General features: G+C 50.5%; 1 protein-coding gene across 2 annotated transcripts in view; it reads right to left on the bottom strand.

Moving 5' to 3' along the window:
• Positions 1 to 1,214: 1,214 nt before the first annotated feature.
• Positions 1,215 to 25,415, bottom strand: part of UBE2O (ubiquitin conjugating enzyme E2 O) — a 61,381-nt gene continuing 37,180 nt past the window's right edge. For both annotated transcript variants that reach the window (XM_057414585.1, XM_057414586.1), the window contains exons 3-18: positions 22,991 to 23,101; positions 21,972 to 22,069; positions 20,489 to 20,552; positions 18,663 to 18,806; positions 17,984 to 18,093; positions 17,066 to 17,216; positions 15,807 to 16,306; positions 12,879 to 13,033; positions 11,376 to 11,488; positions 10,201 to 10,326; positions 9,026 to 9,115; positions 6,055 to 6,712; positions 5,024 to 5,160; positions 4,289 to 4,492; positions 3,609 to 3,666; positions 1,215 to 2,075 (exon numbers count right to left, since the gene is read on the bottom strand). In XM_057414585.1, coding sequence (XP_057270568.1) covers positions 1,312 to 2,075; positions 3,609 to 3,666; positions 4,289 to 4,492; positions 5,024 to 5,160; positions 6,055 to 6,712; positions 9,026 to 9,115; positions 10,201 to 10,326; positions 11,376 to 11,488; positions 12,879 to 13,033; positions 15,807 to 16,306; positions 17,066 to 17,216; positions 17,984 to 18,093; positions 18,663 to 18,806; positions 20,489 to 20,552; positions 21,972 to 22,069; positions 22,991 to 23,101 — 3,483 coding nt within the window. In that variant the 3' untranslated portion in view covers positions 1,215 to 1,311. The remainder of the gene's footprint in view (positions 2,076 to 3,608; positions 3,667 to 4,288; positions 4,493 to 5,023; positions 5,161 to 6,054; positions 6,713 to 9,025; positions 9,116 to 10,200; positions 10,327 to 11,375; positions 11,489 to 12,878; positions 13,034 to 15,806; positions 16,307 to 17,065; positions 17,217 to 17,983; positions 18,094 to 18,662; positions 18,807 to 20,488; positions 20,553 to 21,971; positions 22,070 to 22,990; positions 23,102 to 25,415) is intronic.

Below are 25,415 nucleotides of genomic sequence, written 5' to 3'. Positions count from 1 at the left end.
CAGGAAAAGAGGCTTCAGGAAGGTGCCTTGAGCAGGGCACTCCGGCACAGTCACTGCTTCAAAGTGCTCAGGGTCAGCAGCTCTCCCTGCTGGAGCAGGGGCTGAGTGTCCCCCGAGAGGGACCGTGGAGATCAGGGACAGGATGAGCTGTGCCCACAGTGGACCCAGGCCACCCTGGCAAGGGAAGGAACTGATAACAGTGCCCCAGCTGCTAACAGCACAGAACAGGCACAAACTGCTGCTGCTATGACAGGACCTCGTCACCACACTGTAGCTCCTGTCCCGTGGGGGCCCTGGCTCCAACAGCTCCAAAATACCCATCCACAGCTGATGGAGGAGCAGCCACACCAGATTCACCACCAAGAGTAGCTTCGGGATCTACAACGTGCCCCAGGACCACTCGCTGCTGCTGCCCAGGCGAGGCTGAGATCCAGGGGTAGGTTAGTGCTGTGTGACAGCCTGGATTGGCTGGGAATGAAGGATGCTGCTACCGAAGCAAGTCACAAGGGCAGAACCCTGAATCCCATGTATTTCTAGAAGACAGGCAGCATGCGTGCTGGGGGAAAGGGAAGTTTGCCTTACCCTGGCCAAAAAGAAGCGGGGGTGGCGAGAATTGCTTCAAGGAGGCTGACGAGGAGTTGCAGAACTGGATGGAAACCCTGCAGCACTAGCAGGGCAGCACAAGTGCCAGTTCAGAGCTCTGGTTCTGCCTACCAAGTCCTGACTGCAACGACCTCGTAGCTATCTGTGAACTAAGACCAGAGCGACTCTGTATGGTGCAGACAACCTCAATGCAAACGCAATCCCATGTCTAAGAACAGGAAAGCTGGGGCAGGTTTCATAAAACCCATGGTAACGCAGAGAAAAACGAGAGACCGGGAGGGCATTGCCCTTCACTTCCAGATCCTACAGCAATCACTTCTCCTGGCTTGAAGCCCACCAGAACAAACTGATGGGTGGGAAGAGTCCTTGTGTGGAAAGGTGCCCCAAGATGAAAGTGCAGAAGGGAATGTGGCTGCAAGACTGCTTCTGTGCAGGTCTCAAATCTTACCATTGCAGGGTCAAACTTGCAAAAGGAACACGTACATGGGAGGTGGGGGGGGAAAGGAAGAAGGGCTGGGGCAAAGAGTTATTCATGCTTAGACAACCTTTCCTGGGAGGAGCAGTCAGGCCTACCACCTTCTTTGGAACAAACCAAGCTGAGGAAGAAAAGCTGGAAGGAGAAGCCAGTTTACTGGTGACAGCATCTGCCTATTTCCTTTCTGCTGCTTTCCCTTCTCCCCTGCACCTGCCTGTCCCTAACCTGATGGTTTATTTGTCCTCGGTCCACTCTGGGATATTGGCCCCTGCTAAGGCAGCCCGGTACTGCTGCAAGACACCACGGATGCTTTTAATGAACCCCTTGGACAAAGGGAAGAGGGGGAACCCAATGTCAGGGTAACCGCTCTTTTCCGGAAGGAAACTCCTGTAGCTCTTCCTCCTTTTCTTTGGTTTCACGCTGGGCTGCACGGCAGAGTCCTGGGCAGCCTTCCCCTCGTCCGTTCGGTCTCTGGCCAGGTCTGCCCCCCTGGCTTGGGCTGCGCTCTCCGAGTCCGAGTACTGCTGGGCATCAGCAGCGTTGGGCATCGAGGCTGTGAACTCCGACTCATCCAGCTCCTCCTTCCCGTCCAGCGCCGAGTCGGAAAGCTCAGCGGCCGCTCCCTGCTCCGAGCTGCTCCCGTATTCCCCCTGCGATCCCGCATTGTCCCCCGGGCTCTCGGCCGGGGCGCTGCTTGCCGAGCAAAGGGAGGCAGAATCCGCCCCGTTGGCCTGTTCGTGGCTCCGCTCCACCAGCTCGTTGGTCTCCAGCCAGGACTCGATGCGGGACACCAGGCGCCAGCCGTGGCAGCGGAAGTGCTCCCGGATCTCGTGCTCGAAGACCTCCACGGGCCGGCGGAGCAGCTGCATCATGGACTGCACCACGCGGATCAGCGTCATCTCGTTGTAGCAGCGACTGTTCTCGTAGCCCTCCTGCAGGCCCCGGTCACTGTCGAAGCCTGCCTCGTTGTAGTAGGGCTCGTTCACCAGGATGAGGCCTGCCAAGAGAAGGGGGCACCAAGGGGTTAAGGGGAGGGGAAGTTCACTGAATCCCAAGCCAAGGGACTGCCAAGGAGGCTGGGGTTCAAGGGGCACAGCACCACCCTGCCGAGGCATCACTTCCAGCCCCAGGCTGGAAGCCGTGCTTTGACTTCCAGCGGGTAGCAGAGGCCAGGTCGGAAAACCAGGAAGCTGGATGGTGCAGTGGGCAGGGATCACAAGGGGAGCACTCACATGGATGGGTTGTGGCCTTCTGCTAGGGCAGTAGGGATCTTGGATACTACCAAGAGTGGCGTTCAAGACCCCTGGCTTGCAAGGACAGTCTTCTACCAGTGTGATGCAGAGGCGCACAACAGCACGGGAGGTCAAAAGGGTAGAAGGGGAAAAGTTTCACATCTCCTTTCCCTCCCCGCCCACCAAAAAAACCCACAAACACACCCAAAGCTTTCTATTTTCCTTAGGTTTTTTCCTCCTTAATCAGAACAAAGGCCAATCTTCAGTAAGAGGCTTTGAGCTGGCCACGTCCTGTCCTGCCCAGCACAGTCCCATCAGATAGCACAGTGTGGAACATGAACTAGTGGGACAGGTCACCCGTCCCAGGCTTTCTCCTGCTTGCTGCTGGTCTAATGCAATCACATGTGTGTAGCAATGGCACTAACACTGCCAGGCTGCTGGCAGCCTGCCACTAACTGCATTAGAGCTGCTGGAGGTGAGACCACAAGTGTCTCCCAGCCCAGGCAGGAACAGGCAGAGAGCAGGTTCTTTCACTAATACCATGTTGCTCCAGTAAAACATTGAGTCTTTCATTGCCTAAACCTGGATCCTCAGCTTTGGAAATGAGAAAAAGCTTTTCTCGTGTGTTGTTCTCCCTCAGGTCTGTGAGACTTCAGAGGAGCAGGAGCTGTCTTGCTCTGTGTCACAGGTTTCTCAAGTCACAAGCCTGGGCTCCCCATACAGAAAGGTGGCCTTGAGGAAGAGATTTGATTTAGTCTGTCTGTTCCCAAACCAGACACAGCAAAGCCCTATGGCAGGAAGCTCTGGGGCTGGTCTAGACACACCCTTCATTATTCTCTACACAGAAGGAGCATAAACACCAGCATCATGTGCAAAAGCATGTACAGTGTAGGATGGGCAGGTGACTCAGTGGGATAAAAACAGACCTGCAAATGAAGCCCAGTTTAACAACCTCAACTAACTTTGCTAACTGGCTGAGGACACGGTGCTTCACCTCTGTCAGCTCACAGCCAGCAGCTGAACAGCTCTGTGCTTTAGCTGATGCAGTGAGAAGAAGGGAAAGCATTGTCAGAGACCTGGGATGCAGCCAAAACTCGGGGCACGAGGAAAGCCTGAACCTGCTCCGACTGCTGAACTGGAGAGATAAGGACACTGCTTTGTCCAGCAAGGTGGGAGCAACAGGCAGCACTAACCCAGCTGGGTGGCAGATCCCAACTGGGCGCCCCCCCCGCCATAAGCCTGGCATCCTCCCTCCCCCTTTCCCTGTCCCACAGGCTCTGGAGGAGCATTTACCTTACCTTGGATAGAGATGAGCACTTGAAGGAGGCTGGATTTACTGGTCCATCTTTCTGTCCCCTGAAACACACATACAAACGTGTTAGAGGGCTCAAGCACCAGCAGCCTGCTCTGTGGCAATGTCAGAGGAAGCAAGGCCCCAGTTTCTCTGCATTCACAGCAGGAAGGTGCTGGTGTCCCATTGTACCAACCCATCTCTCCACTACTTTGTGCCAGCACTACACCCCATTAGGCCAGTTCTGCATGGAACAGTGTGACCCTACACACCACTTCCAGCTGCCCTGCTGATCTGCCTGTTCACAACACAGCATCTCCCTGGCTCTGTTTATTCCAAGTCTCCAGCTGGACTTTGTGCCACACTACATGATTCATTCATAGCGTGGGAGACAGGGACCCAAACCACAGGAGAACACCCCATGCTGGTGCTGGCATCTCTGCTCTGTCCAAGTGTGACACAGCCTGGCTGGTCTGACTACAGGCTTCTCATCGAGGATGGACAGGAGCCAAATACAGTCCCTGTAGAAGCCAACCTACACCAGTTACCTGCTCCAGACGTCTAAAACGGAGCCCAAAGCACCCTGAGCTCAAGCACCACCTGAGCCCAGGACTCTGGGCCTGGTAAGATGTGGCTTGTTCCTGGCACAGCCACTGCTCCCCACAGGTGGGTGGATGGAGGCATTACCTTGCCTATCCACGTCCCCAGGAGGCTGACACACACTTTGCCATTGTCGTACAGGTTGGGATTCAGCCTCCCACTGCACTGGGAGAGGTAGCGGAAGAGAGGAGGGACAGCAGGGTAGATGTTGGGGAGCTGGATATCGAAGAGGAAGAGCCCGTCTTCATAGGGCGTGCGTGTGGGCCCTTTTATAAGTGCTGAGAAGAGATCCTGTGGAGAGAGGCAACAGAAGCCAGTGAAGCATCCTCTTACCTTGGCAGGGCTGTATTTACACAGAAGGAGAGAGGAGATGTGATTAACTCGGCTCAAACAACACTTCTCAAGGCACCTCTCCCCATAGAAGTGGACTTGTTCTACAGCCTGAGACCAGAGTGTGCAAAGAGATCTGAAGCAGGGCTTTGGGAACAGCCAGAAGCCCCAAGCTACTCACTGGTTACACCAGCCCCTCATGGCTGCCCACCTGCCTTTCCTGCTCAGCAGGACAGGCGGCCCAGGGGCAAAGCACCTGAAATAAGCTTCCTACAATGAGCAGCTCCAGGTTGTTTCCCACCCTGACTTGAGGAATGCACAAGCAGCCCTTTACAGTAATTACAGCTGTATTTCACATGCTGCACACATTCCTGCAGCTCTAATGCAAAGGATTAAGGCTAAGCAGGGAATTCCAGAGAGAATTCCAGAAAGAAAGTGATGTAGATGCTGAGCCCAGCACTAACACACAGGCATTTGAGAGCAGGCACTTGCCATTCGATCCTCAAAGGTCTTCACCATGATACCATCAGGCAGGGAGGTGGCCAGCAGAGCCATCTCCTTCCGCACGGTGCTAAAGAACTTCTTTGCTTCTGGGGGCTGGAACTCCATTTTCTTGAAGGCATGGGTATCTGTGGGGCAAGGAAGAGAACAGGATTAGAACCTGCCTTTGGGAACTGCCACGGGTTCCTTGTGAAGGCAAGTCTGTAAGTGTATCATCTGGCTGAAAAGAGTCAAACTTGCCTTGGTGCTGAGCCAGGAGGCAGCCTGGAGATGATCTGATTTTTCCCACACTGCACAGCAGCCACAACCTGCATCTCCTGTTCTCATGGTCCCACACAAGACGGTCCTTGTGCCCCAGCCAGGAGCCCTGTCCCACAGCTGGGGTAATGACTCTTTCTCTGCAAACCCTAAGCACAGCTCCCCACCTTTACCTGTGCACCCTGCAGGTCCTCAACACTTTGGCCACCTTTTCTTGTCAGCTCTGGCCTGGCAGGCTGGCTCCCGAGCACCCTGGGCTCCGCTGTCACCACTGTTGCACACAAACAGATGCTGCTCTGTATTTTTGGCTGATTAACATTGGCGTAAGTGAACAAGGACTCTCACCCATCAAGGACACCCAGCACAAGTTGTTACTGCTCTGCTTCTTAACCAATTCATCCCTGCAACTAAGCCTGAACAGAGCCTGCAGCTCTCAAGAAAGTACTTGCAATGGAGAGCAGATCTTCTCTGCAGCCCTCCAAAGTTACTTACCAATGTGGGCAAAAGGGAAGCACACTCCTGTGGCTTGAGATGTTGCAGTAGTGCCTAGAGATGCTATCTAAAAGCCAGGCTTATCTCCCAGAACAGATTGTGCTACAGAAGTTGCCTTAATTTGTCCTCCCTAGTTAATGAGCTGTGAAAAGGACTGGGAAGAAGAGAGGATAGCCAACCCAAAAGGCCTGGAAGCAAAGGTTTTGGAGAAGGGAACACTGCAGGACAACAAGGATGGAGTCTGCCACACTGGCCTGACCCGACACACTCACCTGGAGCATACTCCAACACAGAGAAGACTTCTCCCTTGGCACTGGTGAAGGTGACTCCGGGCTTGCCTCCACTCTGCTGGCACAGCACTGGTGTCTCACTGGGCCACTCGGACCTCACCGGTGTCTGTGCCTCTGCTTTTTCTTCTTTCTTTTCTGTTTCCACCATAGCTTCCATCTTCTCCTCCTCTGCAATAGCCACGTTATCCAGGGTTTTCTTTAGATTCTCCTGCAGCTTTTTAATATCATCCAAGAACTTCTTCTCCCGAGTGGGTTTTTCCAGCTCCACAGTCGGGGAGGTGGGAGACACAGTCAGCAGCTGCTCCACAGTCATGTTCTTCAGGCTCTCCAAGATCTTGATGGCCTCCTTTAGCTCGCGGAAGCTCTTGGGGGCTCTTTCCTTAACGCCTTTTTCTGCAGCCAGATCTGCAACAGCCATAGCCACAGCTCCCTGGACTTGTTCCTCTACTTTCTTCACCTCCTCTGCCGCTGGCTCCTCAGGCTCTAACTCCTCAATTTTTGGGTGGTCGTCCTCCATGAGGCCATTGTCTGTCTCCCAGCTGTCGCTTTCATCCTCCCACTCTGAGGATGCTCCACTGGTGCTGCCGTCAACAGAGTCATAGTCTGACTCCTCAATTTCTGATTCTATGTTGTACAAGTGCTAAAGGAGAGCAGAGTTACAAGAGAGTTCGGCTCAAGCACAGAGGGGTAAGTTGGTTTTACATGCAAGTCAGTTCTTCCCATGAAAAGGGAGCTTGTATCTAGGATTGGTTGGGCTGTTTAAACCCCTTCCATCTCTACAGGGTGGACTGTGGTTGATCTAAATGACACGCTCAATGGCTGGTATAGATTATGGATCAGCAGAACCCCACCCTCCACTTTTCAAAGGGCAAAACTAAGGCAAGTTCCAGGTGGGCTGCAGCCATTCCAGTGGCTGGGATCCAGCTAGGGAGAGCACACAGGCACCAAACAGCTACCTGGATGCCCCAGGATTTCCACATGCAGATGTACTGTGAGTGGAGTTAGCATTTCTGGTCCTGCTTCTGTACCAGCAACTGTACTGGCACAGAGCCCTGTTTTGGCTGCCTCCACACTCTGTTCTTCCACAGAAACAATGCTGGAAGCAGGAAAACATTCTCATACCAGCTTTCTTCTGTGGCACACACTACACACCATCAGAGCCCTGCTATGCTGCTTCGGCTGTTGTATGTCACTACTGCTTAAAATTCAACTGGGACAATGAAGTCTAACCCAAGATGCTGAATAAGCTCTTACATAAAACGCTCTCTTCCCCTTTGCTGCTGGAAGCTGAACCCTTCCATGCTCCATCTGGCCTCGCCTCTTCTAGTTTTGCACATGCTACGTCTCTCACGAGGCCCCCTGCAGAGCCTTATAGACATACTCCAGCTACAAGCACCAACAGAGGCAGGGAACAAGAACAACTTCATAGGGCTGCGTGAGGATGGAACATTTTATCCACAAGCTTCTGACACTTGACTGATGGCCCAAGAATCCTCTTAATCTTGCAAGATATGACCCAGAGGCTAAAGCCCATGGACACTCAATCATCTTGTCACAGCCTTGAACTGAACCAGCACTGTTCTGTGCCACTCAGAGACAGGCAGGCAGCAGAGGTTAGCTAGGTTCAACACAAGTGACTGCAGGCAGGAAGAGCCATCAAACCTCAGAGCTAATCCAAATCCGAGGCAGAAAGGGAATTAGCCATTCATACCATCTTTATTTTTAGAGCTGAGAGAAAGCTCCCGGCCAGCTCCTCCCGGGGCACCCGGACAGGCATTGATAAATGTGGGTTTCACCAACCGATAACTCACGCTCCTGACATTCCCCAGCTCCCATCATTACGCAGCCGAGCAGAACGGAAGGGGCTGGCGTGACACAGCAGGAGCTGCTGCAGAGCCCCAGCCCTGCAGGGTGAGAAGAGCCCTTTGTGGAACACACATCAGCCCTCTGATTGTGCCTGTGATCCAAGCACATGTGACACCAGGGGGAAGGGAGACAGCAGCCTGCTTTGTGACACTCCAGTCCACTGCCATAGTGCAGGCATTGACTATTCTACTGTAATTAATGCAGAGCTGCTCGCTTTACAAAGGAATCTGGAGCGAGTACTTTCTACTCCCCAATGCAGCTCTGCAGTGGTGTTCTCTGCCACAGTGACAGAGATGGGGCCCTACAGATGCAGGTCTTCTCTTAGCTTTAAGCTGTCTGCCTTCATTTGAGGCAACAAGGAGAAAAGACATGGGATGAAATTACGTGGAGCAGTGAAGATGATTACAAGACAGTACGACAGAAAAGCTTAGAACAATGCAGAAGACATATCAATGGGGCTAAATGGATTAGCAGTGTGGCTGTATCTATTTTTAAGCTTGCACTCACCCCTTTTCCCTCCCTGCCCTGGGAAGAGATTCGGGTCTGATCCCTAGGTTAGCTGAGGTGAGAACTTGTGGCTCTGGCCCAGCCTCTGGAGGAGCCTCTTTAGCCAAAAAGAAACCCACCCCAAACAAACCACTATGGAACTATTACACAAGCAAGACAGAACAAACAATCATCTGTCAGCAGTGCCTTAGTTGGGCAATGCAGGGAACCTGGGCTCAGGTCAGAACTGATGATCCCTGAGCTCTGCAACCCCAAGTGCAGAGCAACAGGAGGCCAGGAGCAGGGCTGTGCTCAGAGCTGGGAATACGCAGGGCAGTGTGTGAAGGGTGCAGCAGCCTGCCCATACCTTCCTGGTCTCTATAGTCAAGAGCAGTGATGGCCAGTTAGTTGTCCAGTCCTCCTGACAAAGGATTTTCTTATGCTAACAGAATTGAGAAGTCATCCTACGACAGGAGAAGGCAGCAATAAATGGAGCAAGATTCCCTTACTCAGTGAATCTCTCTGCACACAGGATTTAAACCCAAGACTTATCACTCAGTCAACAATTACAGGGATATCAGAAGCTGGAACAGGACCTCACCTGAGGCAGAATAATAGTCTTGGAGTTATCAGCCCACACCACTTCCACTTTACTGCTGACATCCACACGAGCCACTTGTCCGACTGAAGGCTGTGGAGACAAGAGCAGTTTGTCAATCCCTTTCCTCCCCCAGAAGTGCAGAGCAGGAAGGTTTGAGAAAGAGATATTCCCAGCTGGATAAGCACCTAGAGCAATGCTTGCAGTCTGCAGCAGCAGTCCTGGGTTCCCATGCCAAGGGGGAAAAGAATCACATAGAAATCCCACAACACTGCCATAGAGAAGGGGAATGCTCTCCCAGGTGTTCACTGCCCAAGGAGGGGAGGAACCGGGAGGGCTCATCTGGCAGGAGATCTGGTTTCTAAGCAGGCCCAGGGCCATTGCAGGGCTGTGCCAGGAAGGCGACAGGACCTTCCCTGGAATGGGGCTGCCCTCTAGTGGGATCCCAGCACCAGGGGCTCCCAGCAGCTTCTCCCCGCAGGGAGAGAACAGAGAAGTCCCCGCTGGCACGGGGTGTGCGCAGCAAGCAGCACCTTGCACTGGAAGGAGGTTATGTAGGGCAGCTGGGATGTGCTTCATGCTGCTGAAACTGGAGCTGCAGGAAGAGCCACACTGCACCTTTTAACTCTCACTTAGGACAGCAGTCTCAAAAGCTGGAGGTCTTCCCTGCACACCGAGGACGCTGCTTTCCCTATATTTCTCTACAATATAAATTGTTCCCTCTTCCTTGCCAGGAGATCAACAGAATTAACATGTACATAACAGATCAGATGAAAACCACAACCCCAGTCTTCTGCTGCCAAATGAAACTGGTTTAATAACAAATCCACCTTCACTCTTGCTCAGGAGCCCACAGAATATCCTCATAACAGAGATTATCCTGAAACTTCAAGCAAGACTCTTACTAAACCCACTCAGGCATGTTTGCTTCTTGTCCCCACTTTATGTTTGCTCTGCTATAGACTCTGTCACCAGAAAGCAAAGGATTTCAAGGTTACACCTCTAGACTTAGAGATCTGATGTGTTACTCACGACAGCAGGGAGCACCAATACAAAGCGAGGAAGCTGAGGAGCTTAGGATACCCCCTGCGGGGCCTGACGCCCTAAGACTGACTCTCTCAAGTGTCTCCACTAATAGCTGCTGACAATGTAGTCACGTAACTGTGCCCAGAACCCACCTCATCCTCCTTAGCCGTGGCTCCATCCGAGTTGCCAATGCGGATCACGATGTCAGTGGTGCGGAAGCGGAAGTCTGGGTGGTCAGCAATATCATACACACTCACATCCTCCTCCTCTCCAATCAGCTGCAGCACAGACAGATCGTGAACATGTCAGCCCCAGGATGCTGCACTGCCCTGCAGAACATGCCTGCAACACTTAGAAGTACTGTGTTATATGGGGGCAATTTCCAGCTGTCCAACAGCCTGCAAGGAGCTGCTGATGTCCCTTCCTGTCACCTCATCCTGCAGCACATCAGTCAAGGTACAACAGCGAAAGGAAGCAGATATTCTGTGTCATCTGCTCATCCTCACCTTTACTTCAGGTTCTACATCACTATGATCATGAGACATGCAAGCACAGCATTTTATCCCCTTCTGAACACCCAGATTTCTCAAAGCAGTTTGCTGGAGCCTGAAGGGTTTGAGTTCACTTCTGAAATGATCCAAGGCAATGGAAAGTGCCTGATAAAAGCCTTGTCAATTAATAAGAAACATCTTTCCTTTGATTTCTCCTGAAAGAAGAGAGCTAGGAGCCTTACAGCTAATGAGAAATGGGTGAAGTGGAGCACGATCCCAGGCCTGACTCATGTTCCACTTCTAGATGTAAAGGACTCTGCTCAGTTCTGACAACGTGGTCTCCCACCCCATTTGTGTGGCTTGAATCCTCCTCATCTCCCAGCTAGACCAGAGTCTATCAGGACTCTGCTAGACAGTGTTCATACAAGCCCTGAGAAAAAGGCATCAGGCTGCTATAGGCAATAGTGCCCAGCAGAGCGAGCAGGACAACAGGCAATAGGTTGATTCTCTTTCCATGAGCTAGCAAAGCCATGGGAAGGAAAAATTCTCATAGTGAACTTAACAAATCAACTGTCCCTGATAACTTCAGCAATAACCTTCAGCCTGATGCTGATTATGGGACAGAAACTCTGTTTGGTCTTCACTGCCTAGGAGGCATCTATAAATACGTAGTTAAGCCTCACAGGGCCAAAAGCACATAGCTGTTCCCATCCTCAAGGACAAACTCCACTGCAGAGCTGACTCCCAGGCTTAAATGTGTCTATGTGTGAAGCCTGTGTTTTTTGTGGCTGCTTTTCTCTTAGCTGGCTCCAACAAGCACTGGCTCCTGCACTTACCTCCACATCATCTCCACTGGATTTCAACTTGAACCACTTCACCACACAGGTACGGCCAATATGGTCACCAGATTGCACGACTCCATATAAGCCAGGGTCCTGGGAGCTCTGAGCTTTGGGTCACAAGGGTAGGGAAGAAAACAGGCAAGGTGAGTGAAGAGCAGAGACTCTGCACAGCAGCTGAGGCTGTCGGCTCCCAAGCTCTCTGGGCTGAAACCTTCCATTTGTGAATGGCAGGAGGAAAAACACTTCTTCCTGCACAGTCACAACTGTACTCAGCTAATGAGCTGCACTTTAATGGGGCACAGAGTGATGTTAAAATAAGATTGGACTGGGTGAACACATCTGCTTTTGAGCTTTATCACCAAGAGAAAACACACTGTCCCCTTAGTGCTCTGCTCTCAAATCATACAACCACAGAATCCCAGACTGGTTTGTGTCAGAAGGGACCTTAAAGCTCACCCAGTTCCAACCCCTGCCACGGGCAGGGACATCTTCCACTAGAGCAGCTTGCTCCAAGCCCCTGTGTTCAACCTGGCCTTGAACACTGCCAGGGATGGGGCAGCCACAGCTTCTCTGGGCACCCTGGGCCAGCGCCTCAGCACCCTCACAGGGAAGAGCTTCTGCCTAAGAGCTCATCTCAGTCTCCCCTCTGGCAGGTTCAAGCCCCTCTCCAGGTTTCCTGCAGCCCCTTCAGGCACTGGAGCTGCTCTCAGGTCTCCCTTTCAGGAGCCTTCTTTTCTCCAGGCTGACCCAGCCCAGCTCTCTCAGCCTGGCTCCAGAGCAGAGCTGCTCCAGCCCTCGCAGCAGCTCCACGGGCCTTTTGGTACCTCTTCAGCATCACACAAAGACTATCAGAGTCCAATCTGACAACACTTTGTGCTCTCTACTGCTGAGGGACTATCTCTGCTAGAAAAAGAGCTGAAAACAGATGGTGTGCCATCATATTTCATGGCCAAAAGCTGTAAGTGTCCTTGAACTTGTACTGTGACCCTCACCAGTGTCATCAGTTGGTTTGGTGAAGAAAGGGGAAGCAAGATGCCTCTGGATCCCACAACCCCTCCCTGAAAACAATGGGGGTGTGGGGTGTGTGTCATGACAAACAAGCCATACAGAGGAAGCAGCCTTAAGTGAGCTGTTACTTTCTCCCCCTGTTCTGCAACAGAGCTCAGGGCTTTCAAGGAGAAGGTGGCCACCTCTACTGTACAGAAACACTGAGAATCCCAGCTTTGCTCCTTAGCATTTATTCCTTCCACAGCTCGCCTGTTATCACAGTTCAACAGTTTAAATCATGGTAGTTAAATAACAGTTCTCTACTGATACTCACATTAAGTTGGCTGAATCACTGTCCCTTGTTAGGCTCCTGTGCCTACCTCCAGTGAGTACTACTAAGCCTACCATAAAAAGGGCTGCAATGTACATTAGGAGATAAAGACTGAAGAATATTCTGCATTTAAGAGCATGTTTGCTCCCCAAGGAGAGGATTGCTTTGACACCCAATACCTCTTTTGTCCACCACAAAGTCCCCAGGGCAGAACTCGTTGTTGTCAAGATGATGGACGGGAATCAGCTCGTTGGAGCGGATGTTTGTCTCCACGGTGCCATCCTGCCACATCACGTCAGCCGAAGTCATCGTGGTCACCACTTCCACAGCAACCCTGGGAACACGGAAAGGCGATGAGTTACCAGAGGGAATGTGCATGATCACAGCCAGAACGTGATGCTGCTGACCTCAAGAATAAAGATAGATCTCAGCAACACAAAGGTACGCTCATCAGCAGGTTGGGATGTCAGAAACCCACCTCTTCCCAGTGGCTTTGTTCTGACAGGTTCTCCATCATCCTGCAGATGTTACATTGCTGCAAGCTTGTATTACAGGACTTCTTCCCTTCCAGGGAGCTGATGCTGAGCTCACTTTTAATCTTAGTGGAGCACATTAACATCTACCAGCACCCACTTTCTAACCCCTGGCAGAGGCACAACAAGAGCTTCAAATGCTTTGAACCTTAAGAACTTCTCCACTGAAGCACCTTCTGCCTGACAGCTCTGAGTCATCTTTGAAGCAAAAGGAGCATGGGAGTGGAAAGGAAAGCTAAAGCAGCATTCATCTTAGCCCTTCCAGAAAAAACACCAAACAAAAACCACATTGATTATGGGTAAAGCAAAAGGATTTTGTCTGAAAGGAGGAAAGTCTCCTTCTCAGCTGTTCAAACACATCCATGTGTGTCTGCAGCTCAGAAATCAAGCCCACACATGCAACAATGGACCACATGCTGGTCCTCTGCTGTAGAGCTTGACTAAACCGCCTGAAGAGGCAAGCTGAGAAGTTGAAGAGCTGCAGTTTAGCTGGACCGCCTCTTCTAATGAGCCCTCCACCATTTCCATCCTTCCTACAGCACAGAACAAACTGAAGCTCATGCAGTGTTTAAACCTTGTCTTTATTTTGCTGGCCAGGCCTTCCAGACATAACAAAAGTGCTGCATTTGTGCTGTTTTCAAGTCAATCCATCAAGAAGATCCAACAGGCAAATATAACTGTTTTCCCCAGCCCTGTTTTTATGCATGGAAGACCCAACAGCATCAAAGCAGGGTCTGGAGTGTTAGAGAAATACTTTGAAGTGAAGATAACATGAAGTTCCTTGTGGGATCAGCACTCAACAGCAGAGTATCAGAGAACAAGTCTGCAACAGGTTACATGTGGTGGGCGACATGCCCAGAGATGGCTCCTTGGGGAAAGTGGGACTATGCGAAGCTGAGGATGGGAGAGTGGAGAGGCTGGAAGGAAATGCTCCAGCCTTGTCTGCAGCTTCACAAACAGGACAATCATGATTTAACATGAATAAAACCCCCTGTTACATCCTCACTAAAACAACCAGAGGTCCATGAGCTGCCTGGAGAGCTGCAGCAGGTCATTGAATGATGGGAAAGCCGCACGTTGCATTGGCTCCTGCAGGCAGAGATGCCCATGAGGTGCCAGGTCAGATGTGGTGACTGACTGCAGCCAGCCCAGCCACCCTGCATTTCTCAGCAGTGCTTGGCAGCATCTACTGATGGGCACCAGCTTCAGCTGGATGTTCAACCAGCAAAGACCCCTCCTGCTGAGCTGTGACCAGCTGCCACATGTGTCCTGTAGAGTACCAGCTGGGGGCTCACATTCTGTGCTGAAAAAGCTTCTAGTTCCTTATTCTCTGCAGCATGGTCATCCCTGCAAAGGGCCCTGACATCTGACCTCTGCATTTCCTTCTTGGAGTTGCCCAGATCAGGCCCAGGAATCTGTGTTGTCACAGGGATTTCTCCCCAGTGCCTGTATGGTGCAGAAAGCTGCCAGGTCCACCAGCTACTATGCTCTCCTTACAGCGCCTTTAGTGAAACGGAGGCCCCAGCAAAGGGGTGAGAAGTGAAAAGTGAAGCCAGAATCAGTTCCCATGATCTCCATCACACACTCCTGCTCTGTCACTTGAATACTACTTGTGACCTTCAAATCCAGGTTCTCCAAACCCCACAAGGACTAAAGGAGCAGCTCTCCTGACATGCAGGCAAAGCTAAAACACCTAACTAAAACGTGACTGAAGTTCATGGCATTCTCAAACTATTGGGTCCCTTGAATCCTGATCCTGCCACTTTTCTGCCCGGATTCTCACGTATCTCACACTAGCTCATTTCTGGTGCAGGATCTGTATACAACTAAGTAGCCCGAGGAAGCCAATTGCCAGACTGCATCCCATGAAGAGTTTAAACATTCTCAAATGAGGTAAAAGGGAAAAGCTGCTGAGATCCAGTTTTATCTAGAAACAGGCAGACACAGGCAATGCTCCCTCCTCCCCCAGGCTATGAAATCAATCCCTCCAAGGCTTTCAAGGAGTGCACTTTGTCCATTAAAAACCCAATATAAAGTATACTGCTGGCAAAAGTTGCCCATTCTCTCCAGAGCAGGGTAAAGCTAATAGAGACCACTGCAGTGTGAACCCCTGCCAACACAGCTCCCTGCTCACCTGGAGACAGCTCTTGGAGGAGAAACTGTCCACTCCTGCAAGCATGACCTGTCCTCAGCCTCTCTGCAGAAGCTGCCAATGGGGTAACCAATTCATGTCATGTTTAAGCTTTGTGATCTTTATTCACCCGTCTCTTTCCCTGCATTAGAGTCTAATGCAGCATAGACATTCTGCCAATGCCCTGGGACATAGCTGAAATAAAACAGCATCAGTGTCATGTCATGTGGCCCCAGTTTCATCAGCAGCTGGACTGGGACCAAGCTGATTCCACACAGGCCACTGCAGTCATCACAGGAGAATCACTGTTGGCTACTACTAAGGGTATTCTAACGTGAGGCACGTCATCACCTTCCACTCAAGCTGAGGAGGTGGTTTATATCTGGGAACCTTGGTAAGGGAGATTTCTGGCAAGTCTACCAGGCTTTGGAAGCCAAACTCACCTGTCCCCTGGCTTAAACTCCCGGGAGACTTTTGTCTTCTTCTTCTTGTGCTTCCGCTTCAAGTTTTTGATGGAAAGAGGGATGCTCTTCTTGCGCCCAGTGCCGCTGCCACTCTGGGATGAGGCCGTGGAGCTAGCAGAAGAGGTGACAGAGCTCGTGTCATCAGTGTCATCAGCTGCTTCATCATCAGCATCCTGCTCCATGGACTGAAGCCGGTAGTCGGACAACCCTTCGTCTTTCAGCAGAAAGGGAGGCTGCTGTCGTGCTGCTGCTCCCTCTTTCTCCTTCCCTGTTTCCTCTGGCTGCTCCTCCTTGCTCTCCTCAGGACTCGGTGCACTGGTAGGAGAGTCATCCAGCTCACACTTGGATTCAGGCTTAAGCTCTTCTGACTTTTGGTCATCAGCTGCAGCAGCCTCTTTGTCAGGGGACTCACTGGTACCCTGAGACTCTGGGGAGCAGGACATGATCTTCACTATCTGCTTCTTCAGCAGCCGCCTCACCTACAGAAAGCAGAGCTGAGTCAGACAACACCTGGGCACCCCACAAGCTGCCAGCCAGCTTTGCACACAGAGGAACACAGCACCCCACAGGCCTCTGCACAGTTCACGGGCCCCAGAGCGTCCCGCAAACCAAAGACAGCAGCACTGGGCTAGTCCAAGGGCAGTGAGCTTTGCTCCTGCAGGCTATTTTAAGCTTTTTCTGAAGTTTTTGTTATGGAAGGTCACAAGTTAATCTATGTAGCAGACAGAGCTATGCAGGGAGGTCACCATCCCCACTGATGATATCCTGTTATTCTAGGAACACCGCTGCTCTGCTGCCAGCATGCAGAAGCTGTAGCGTGACTCACTTGGCCTAGGATGCAAAGACTTCTGCCTTGTGTCACTGCAGCAAGGATTTAACTGAACAGCACAGCTCCATGAGAAACCTGAGGCCATGCTAATGAAAACAGCGTGTGTCTAATGGCCCTGGCTGTCAGAGCACACCAGCTCTGACACAGCTCGACCCCTGCGAGGTGCCGAGTGTGTTCAAGGTCCTGTTCATGTTCTCTCACGGCATTAGCTGCATGCTTCACCCAGTGAAGTCAGGCTGCTGCACAAGGTGACTTGGCTGCTGGCAAGAAGGAGCCATTACTCTTTACAGCCACCACTTCAGGAGTCACATTTCAGGCCGCATGACAGTGCGGAAGGTTTCTGCTCTAAAAGCCAAAGCAACCAGAAATACTACGAGAAGATAAGGACTCCCTCGAGCCCTCAACTCACCTTTTTGGCAACTGACCCTTCACCCAGGACACAGTTCCTTTCGGGACATTCACAGGTGATTTTAGCAGGTTCCACTTTGTCTGGGAACACATAGAGGCACCTTTCTCCAAGCTGCCTTTGGGCATGGTCAAAGCACCCCAGCCGCTTTACCCTGGTGGGACAGGAGGACAGTCATGAGCAAAGTGCAAAAGCAGCAGCAGAACCTAGCAGTGCCCAGCAAGACTCATGCCAACGGCTCTTCTTCTGGGGTGGCAGGAGCTGAACACCACAACAGATCATTCCTAGGCACACAGCTCTAAAGGGAAAGTGGGGACCTCACCAGGGACTGGGTGGGATACCAGTGACTCCTTTCCCTCCAGCTCCCCTTCCCAGAGATGCTGCCAAGAGACATTTGAAGTGGGCATTGGGTTTTTTTTGCTGTCATCTGAGAGCTGCTCTGCTCCAGCTTATGAACCCCAGGCAGGAACCCCCACTGTATTGAGCTGTTACTCATCTGACTTTCCCTGCTGAGTTGCATCCAGCCCAGTTTTGCAGCTGCGGCCTGCAGAGGGCACCAGCTGCTCCCTCAGCACCAGTGCTGGCTCTGGAGAGGACACCTCAGCTGCCTACTACACACATACAGAGAACAGATGCCCCTACTCCAGACAAGGGGAAGGATGAGGGAAGAAGTGACCTGTTGCCAAACACTCCTTTCCTCTATTCACTTGTCAGCTGGAGAGTACTTGGAGATGCTAGCCCTTGTGTTGGTAACTCAAGCATCTGCTAAACTGATTTGGAAGCTATTCTCTGACATTTTGAAGCTCTGGAATATGCAGACGTGGATCAAGGAAGAGCAGCACTGTGTCTGATCAGTTAGCAGGCAAGTCACCCACAGTCTGTACAGGCACTGGGTGCTGGGAGTGAAAAGGGTTCTCTCACCTGGACAGCTTCTCTTGGCTGATTACTGAGGGAGGAGGACTCACACTGTCAGTACCTCCAGGACAGAAACTTTTAGTGATCCAGGTAACCTTTAGTTCCACCACCTGTACCTACAATGTAAAGAGAGAAAAGGCAACTCAATTTCCCAAAGGCTTTCCTTGACCAGTGTCTAGGATCTGCATCCTTGCAGCCAGGAAAGCAGCAAACCTGTGTGTGCTCCCATAGCCTGGCTCTTGGCAACACCAAGAGTTTCTAGAGTTCTTAACTCCAAGAAAGATGACCCATGGCTTGGGAAGGAAGCTATATACATACAAATCAGCAGCCCAATGTCACAGAGATATGCTAATGGACTTGGAGCTGCTCCCTCTTGGAGTCAGCAACATTCCTCCCTTTCTGGATAGTATGCAACCTTGAGTTCCAATAGAAGAGGTGTTTCTACTGCCTTAATGATCAGCTTCTAAGTGTATTGGCACATGATCACCTTGCAGGGTGCTGTCAGGGAGGCAAAGCCAAACCATGCTCAACAGTCCTGTCAATCCACAGTGAGGAATTTGTCACCTCAGGAGAACACAGCCACAGTGCATGTGCTTGTGGAAGGTGCCCATGGCAAGCTAACTGTGCTCCAAAGCCCCAGGCAAGGCCTCTGCAGGTGGTTCTATGTCTGCTGCTCAGCCCTTACCTCTTCCACCACCACTCTGAACTTGCTCTTTGTGCTCAGAACAGGCTTCACACCCGACAGCCACTGCACGCTGGAGAAGACTTTAGAAGGCCCAATGAGGACTTGCCCAGGATAGAAGCCATATGAATCATCAAAGAAGAGACCCTGTGGGGGGAAAGGAGGTGGAAAAACCAGCATGAAGGACTGTAAGATTTACGATTCTAGCATTGCTTGAGTCTCATTTGTGATCAGTAAGATTAACCATAAGTCTGCAAGTTGCCCATCTCCTAAAGCTCATAGCTCTCCTATAGCAGTTCCTATAGCAACCTGCTCTGTCACACATCTGAACAGGACTATGACTCAAGGCGGGGAGAAGCAAAGGAACTTGCAAGAAACAAAAGATGTGTATTTCCACACAAAGGCTCTCAGTTCAAGGTAGCCAAGGTGGGTTGAGCCCTGGGCAAGGGCACTATCTCTTTTCCATGCCCTGATTCAAGCACCTATAGCTTTCAGAGCCAGAGGATACCTGCCTTCACTCCTCTCCTCCTCAAATTCATTGTTAAGTATTATTTGTCTTGGGTTGGTTAGTTAATATGATAGTTCTTTGAAAGCAAACGAGGACAAACACAACTGCTCTCCTAGAGCCCTTTCCCTCTGATATTTAGAGTGACTTCAGACTCAGAGTGTGGAGGTGGACAGAGCACTGTAGGGTAGATAAAATCCTGAGCACACAAACCTGTATCAAGTCTTGTAATTTATCAGGAAGGGTAAGAGCAGTGTGACAAGATCCAAGTCAGGTAAGTTTCAAGAAGGGGAACGAGAGTAACACTGGAGACAACTCCTGTTTCAGATGAAACCCCAGGTCTCCAGAGGGCTACGTAGGATTCAAACACAGCCTGACTCAAAACAAGGGCTCAAAATTGGGTACCCAGAAAGCGGGTGCTACTACAAGCAGCAAACATACTGGAATCATACAACCCAAAGCAGCTGAGAGGAAGATACTGGAGAATATCCAGAAGCAGACCACTCCTTTTCTGTACAGAACAAGAAAACAGCAGCAGCACATCCTATTAAACTGATACTCCATTTACTCTTCAAGAAACAGGCATCAGATTTTGGCAGAAGTGCTGTCTTGGATTCGAAGGCTGGGATGGATAGGGGCTGACTGCATTGCTAGCTCCCAAGAATTTAACACCATTCTCAGTCAACTCCCAGTATCACTGCAGGAATACAGCAAGGCCATACTGATGGCACTGGAAGAACAAGCAAGCTGTCACCCTTTAAAGGTAAGAGAGGTTAGATCCCATCACCACACAGGGAATTCTGGTCTGCCCAAAAGCTAGCAAAACCTTCCCCAGCACGTGATTTGGAAAATGCCAGTATGGTGGCAGGTCTCCATTCAGAGAACACGAGAGACCACAATAACAAGAGAGACAGTGCTTTATGTGGTGTGGAAAGGTGCTTCTAGCACAACACCTTTTCAACGTGCCCTTTTCCAGAAGGGGAACAATTCTGAAAGCATTAGAGCCTTTTCAAGCATGTACAGATCTAATGAGCAGTGAACTGCCTTGACATCAGCCATCTGACTACGTGTTATGCAAGTTGTTTGCAAAGGAAGCAGTTGGATTTGTGAATTGTAATACCTCCACAAAACCTGCTCATTACTAACATCACCTTTAAGCTACATTCTGTTACACTTCAAGTGAAGAGCTAGTGAAGTGCTTTTCAGCTGTGATGCATCGTTTAATTTTAGGATTAATAAATGGCTATACTTTTGCCTTCTCCCTCCCTCCTGCACAAAAAGATGAAGGTTATCAAAAAGACTCTCAGGAGAAGCAGAAGCTCACCGAGTCACTGACATGAGGACAGACATCATACAGCTTGGCTCCATCTTCTGTGCTCATAGAACACCTGGAAAACAGACAAGAGACACAGTCACGCTTCCAGAGCCAAACACCTCAAAAGCAAACACCACCAAACCAACTGACACTGCCTGAGTGGGTCTGTCCATACACCCTGCAGTGTATCACTGAGCCTTTATGGTCCAGAGCAAAGCTGGTTACAGACAAGCTCTAAAAGCCCTGCTTGGTACCTAAAGGTTCCATTCAGCATGTAAAAAGAAGTAAAATCATTAAGTAATAATAAATTCAAGGAATCTTAAACATATCTGGTTTAAAGCTCCCATTTGTTATTCACACTGATGCTGGAACCTCAAGGCAATTGGGGTATCTTGCTTCAGCAACAGCTTCACTTCCAGAGTTAGTTCTGATGGGATTTCAAATGATTCATTAGGAAGAGATTTTGGAAACAGTTACCTCATTTCACATAGCTATGTATGAGCCGGTAACAGACAGCAAGAAGGTTTTAAGCTGCAGCAGTAACTGCAGGAGATACAGATAAAGAAGTGGAGCTATTTTTCACTCCCAGTTTAGCATATGCATAAGAGACTCCCAGCCTGAAACAAATGCTGAAACAATCAAAATCAGACACATCCACCAGTCATCTGTTATAGCTCTCACATTGCTTCTCTTAGAAAGGCTCAGAGCTGCCTGCAGGATTGTGGGTTTGGAGGTTTTAAACATCAACACTCCATTTACAAGACAGATGGGCTATTTCCCAGCTTCCAGGCCTATAAGCCTCCTGGCCCTCCCTTGCATCAGTAAAGTTTGTTGGACAAAACAGGCTTCAGTGCCAGTGAATGCAGTGAATTCAGAGGGGTTTAGCTCCCAGGTAACTGTCCAACATGCAGAAGGAACAGAATTCAGATCCTTCTGCTGGCTCTGCAGAAAGTAACCAGACATTTTCAATACCTCTGGTTAAATCTCTCTCTAGAGATAACTTTGGATTAGGTCTTCATTAAAAAAACATTCCTACTACAATTGCAAACAACAGTGAACAAGCAAAGCTGTTCAATCCTGGTTTCATAAAACCCACCAGCCTCCAACTTCCTACACTTTCACAGACCTTTCTTAAGGTAACAATCCTCTCAGTGGAGTTTTCCTCTCCTACTGAGAACAGGTCTGGAACAGCAGCCCATATTAAACAGCTATTTTCCAGAACAGAAGTGCAGTTTAAGGACCAACGTGCTTGAGTTCTGAAGCACTGATGTGCTGGGACTGAAGAAAACTGTCACCTTCCAGGCAACAGCTTTTCCAGAGGGTGACCAATGAACCTTAATGTTTTCAGAGACAGATGTACTCTTACTCTACATCTGAAGATAAAGCAGGCAGATAACTCATCAGTATGGGAATGAAGTCTGTTTCTGGTTCTCCTAAAACAGATCAGCATTGTGAAAGCCACAGAGGGACAGTCTTCAACAGCAAGAAGTACCTGGCTCCATTGGAAAGCTTGAGGATGACCTGGTTCTTCAAATCATAGACCTTGCCCAGCCAGCAGTCATAGGCTATGTAGTCACCATACATGAAAGGCTACAAAGAAAACAGGAAACAAAACCTTATACATATTCACCCTTGTACTTTGAGCCATAAGTCCTTACACCATGCAGACTAGAGAGCAATTTCAAAGGAACTCCTCACAGAAATTGCAGATCTTCCTATAAACTGGAATTAAGGTGCATCAAAGTTTGTTTCACAGTCAGCACAGAGCCTGGATTCTCCAGTTCAAAAGCTCAGGCTCTCTCCGGGATATTTTTCCCCTCACATTTTAAGTGTCCTGTTCAGTTTAGGAGGTGCTCTGCAAGGTAGAGGCGTACTAACCCTTGCCTTCAGTTAATATTAGCAATTGTTATCACTGAGACTAGCTTTCCATCTCGGACAAGCTTGTATCCCACTGCCTTTCCATAGGCTATGTCCTGAGAAAGGCTGCGACACTCCAGCTCTTCGCTCCCAAATTACCTTTATCTCACAGGAAAAAGAATGATGAAATCCTGCCTGGTCTCTGGAAACCATCCACCCACTCAAGGGGAGAACCAGATCTGGTTCAGACTGTTCCAGCTCAACAGAAAGATGCTCAACTCCTTTCGGCATTTTATTAGCCTGTTTAAACAGTACCAACAGCTCAAAAGCTCTGTGCCACTGCCATGAGGCTGCCCCAATCAGGTTGGCACACCAGCCCATCTCAGTTCTCACACAACTGAATGTCAGCCTTGCCCTTCAAGTCAATTTGGCCTCAGCAATGTGATCAGAAACACAGAACAGATGGGGAGATGAGGTGATGCTGCATCATCTTCTTCCAGGGAGGGTGCTTGTGGTAAGTTTAAAATAAAACCAAGCTGCAGATGCTTTCTGCACAATATGGATTCTTCCCTTGCGTGTGTTACTTGGAATACAGCAGCATCCCTCCAAACCACCAAGCCCTGGCTCCCACGTGGATTTGGGCTGTGTTCTCACCCAGATATGTTGCAGATCTTTACTGTTGACAGGGTAGAGGATGCAGTTGGTTCCTACCAACTTCACAGCACACTCTATGTTGACATCAATTACAGTTCCACACTGGCTGTCCTGAAAAGGCAAAAGACAGGAAGAGTTTATCACCGGGGGAAGGTCTTACACACACACACACGTGCTCTATGCACATAGTGCAGAGGCAAGTAGCCTTTCAAGCCTGTTCAGTCTTACTCTTCAGGCCCTCATTCTGAAAGGGCACTTCAGAGGACCTTAAGGCAACTCAGAAGGTGAGATCACTTAAATACCTGTAATTTCTTCCCAGTTAATACGGCTGCTAAAGTAGCAGCCCAGAGAATGCTGCGTCTGGTCAAATAAGAACACAGTGTCAGGTGATGGGAACTTGCTTTAAAAACTGCCTGGCTCCTTGGTCTGTGCAAGGGAGCAGACCTCTGCAACTCCACAGGACCTTGCTGCAGGTACTGCCCTGAGACGGTAAAGGCAGAGGTAGATCATCAACTCCAGAGCAAAAAAGAGGGCTCTGGGGAGACCTTAGAGCAGCCTTACAGCTGCTCTGGGGCTGCAGGAAACCTGGAGAGGGGCTTTGGACAAGGGCCTGTAGGGACAGGCCAAGGGGAATGGCTTGAACCTGCCAGAGGGGAGACTGAGATGAGCTCTTAGGCAGAAGCTCTTCCCTGTGAGGGTGCTGAGGCGCTGGCACAGGGTGCCCAGAGAAGCTGTGGCTGCCGCATTCCTGGCAGTGTTCAAGGCCAGGTTGGACACAGGGGCTCGGAGCAAGCTGCTCTAGTGGAAGGTGTCCCTGCCCGTGGCAGGGGTTGGAGCTGGAGGAGCTTTAAGGTCCCTTCTGACACAAAGCAGGCTGGGATTCTATGAATCCTTTAAAGCCGTGACTTTTTCATGCTGAGCTCAGTTTTGGAGGACATGAGAAATGGTCTTCACGTGCTGCCATGCTGAAAAAATAACTACTACAAACCTGGCACCTCTAGTGAGGTTTCAAGGCAGATCATTCACAGTTGCTCCAGTCAGGACGTGGTTGTCATTATCTTCCTCATTTCTTAGCAAAGTTTTAACCTTTTTTTGCCCCCAGGAAACTGCTGCGTGCTGTCAAGAGCCTTCTGGAGGTGGTTTGGCAGGGAGCACACAATGTGCATGTTGCTCACACATATGGTGGAGGCCTGCAAGGAAGGACTGCTAACCCAAACACTGTCAGAGCAGCAGCTGCCCTGGCCTCTTGGCACAACTGCTAGGGATTTATTAACGACTACAAGCCCATTATAAAAGCTGTCTGAGGGCCAGCGTGACAAACATCCTGGTATCAGAACTCCTGAAGCTGTCCTTATCTCAAGCATCAAGGTCTCTGCTCCAAGAGGACTTGAGCAAAACACTTGAAGGGCTTAAACCCTGTGAGAAGCGGATTTGTTTGCTCAGTCCCACTTGTAAACATGCTGCTCCTTTGATTACATTAACTATTTATTCAAGGCTTTCACTCTGAGCCCCAAGGCAGCCCTTTTGGGACTTCAGGAGCTTGCTGGTGCTCAACACATCCAGCCCCGTCTGGGGAACTGGTAGTTAAGAGCAAAGACACCCGCAGCCCAGGATAAATCCTGGACAGATTGCTCAGCCCATTTGGCTGGCTGGCTTTCCACCTGCCTGTTGCAAGTCTTCCCTCCTCACATCCCATTAAAGCTGTGCCCTGCAGCCTCCTGGCTCCTGAGGCAGTGATGACAAGGAGTGGGTCCTGCCCCATGCGTTGCCCATGCAAAGCTGTGCCAGCATGGCCAGGAGGGCTGGCAGAGCCTGAAGCACTTGGGCTCATTCCCTCCATCTGGTCCACCTATCATTCCCATTTCTTTCTAAGGCTGGGAAGCGATGGGAGCTCCGCCATGGCAGACAGCAGCTCGCAGCCTGCACAGGCTGCCAGGGTAGAGCCCAGCAGAGCTGCTCTGTATCTCTCACCTGAAAAGGAGCTGCCAGAACTCCCCCAGATCCACAACAACCACTGCCAGCAGGATTGGAGCTGCAGGATGAGCCAGGCCAGCTCAGAGGTGGCACCTGCTCCACCAGCCCACAGCTCCTGCAGGCTGCAGCACGGCCACCACCCTGCTTTCCCTGCACATGAAGGTAAATCAGGCATGCCCAGTCCATCCTCTACCCATGCCCTGCAGTTCAGGCCCTGTGGTTTAGGTTCCTTAATAGTCAGAACCAAAAAAAACCAACCCTCAAGCAACAAAATTCCTTGCTCCATGCTGAGCACTTCAGAGTTCTTTTTGCCTTTATCAGGAGCCAGCATGACAGCAGCTTTGAAACATGAAGCAATCCAACACCTGAGGTTCCCGTGCATCATCTTGTCTCTGGGCCTAAACCCCCTCTTTTATTGATGCTGAAAGTGATAAACCCAGGACTGGGGTGA

Source organism: Pezoporus wallicus, unplaced genomic scaffold (assembly GCF_028554395.1).
Source record: "Pezoporus wallicus isolate ANWC-B61680 ecotype Strahan unplaced genomic scaffold, APGP_CSIRO_Pwel_v1 contig_7787, whole genome shotgun sequence".
NCBI lineage: Eukaryota > Metazoa > Chordata > Aves > Psittaciformes > Psittacidae > Pezoporus > Pezoporus wallicus.
This window is presented reverse-complemented; position numbering and strand designations above follow the sequence as displayed.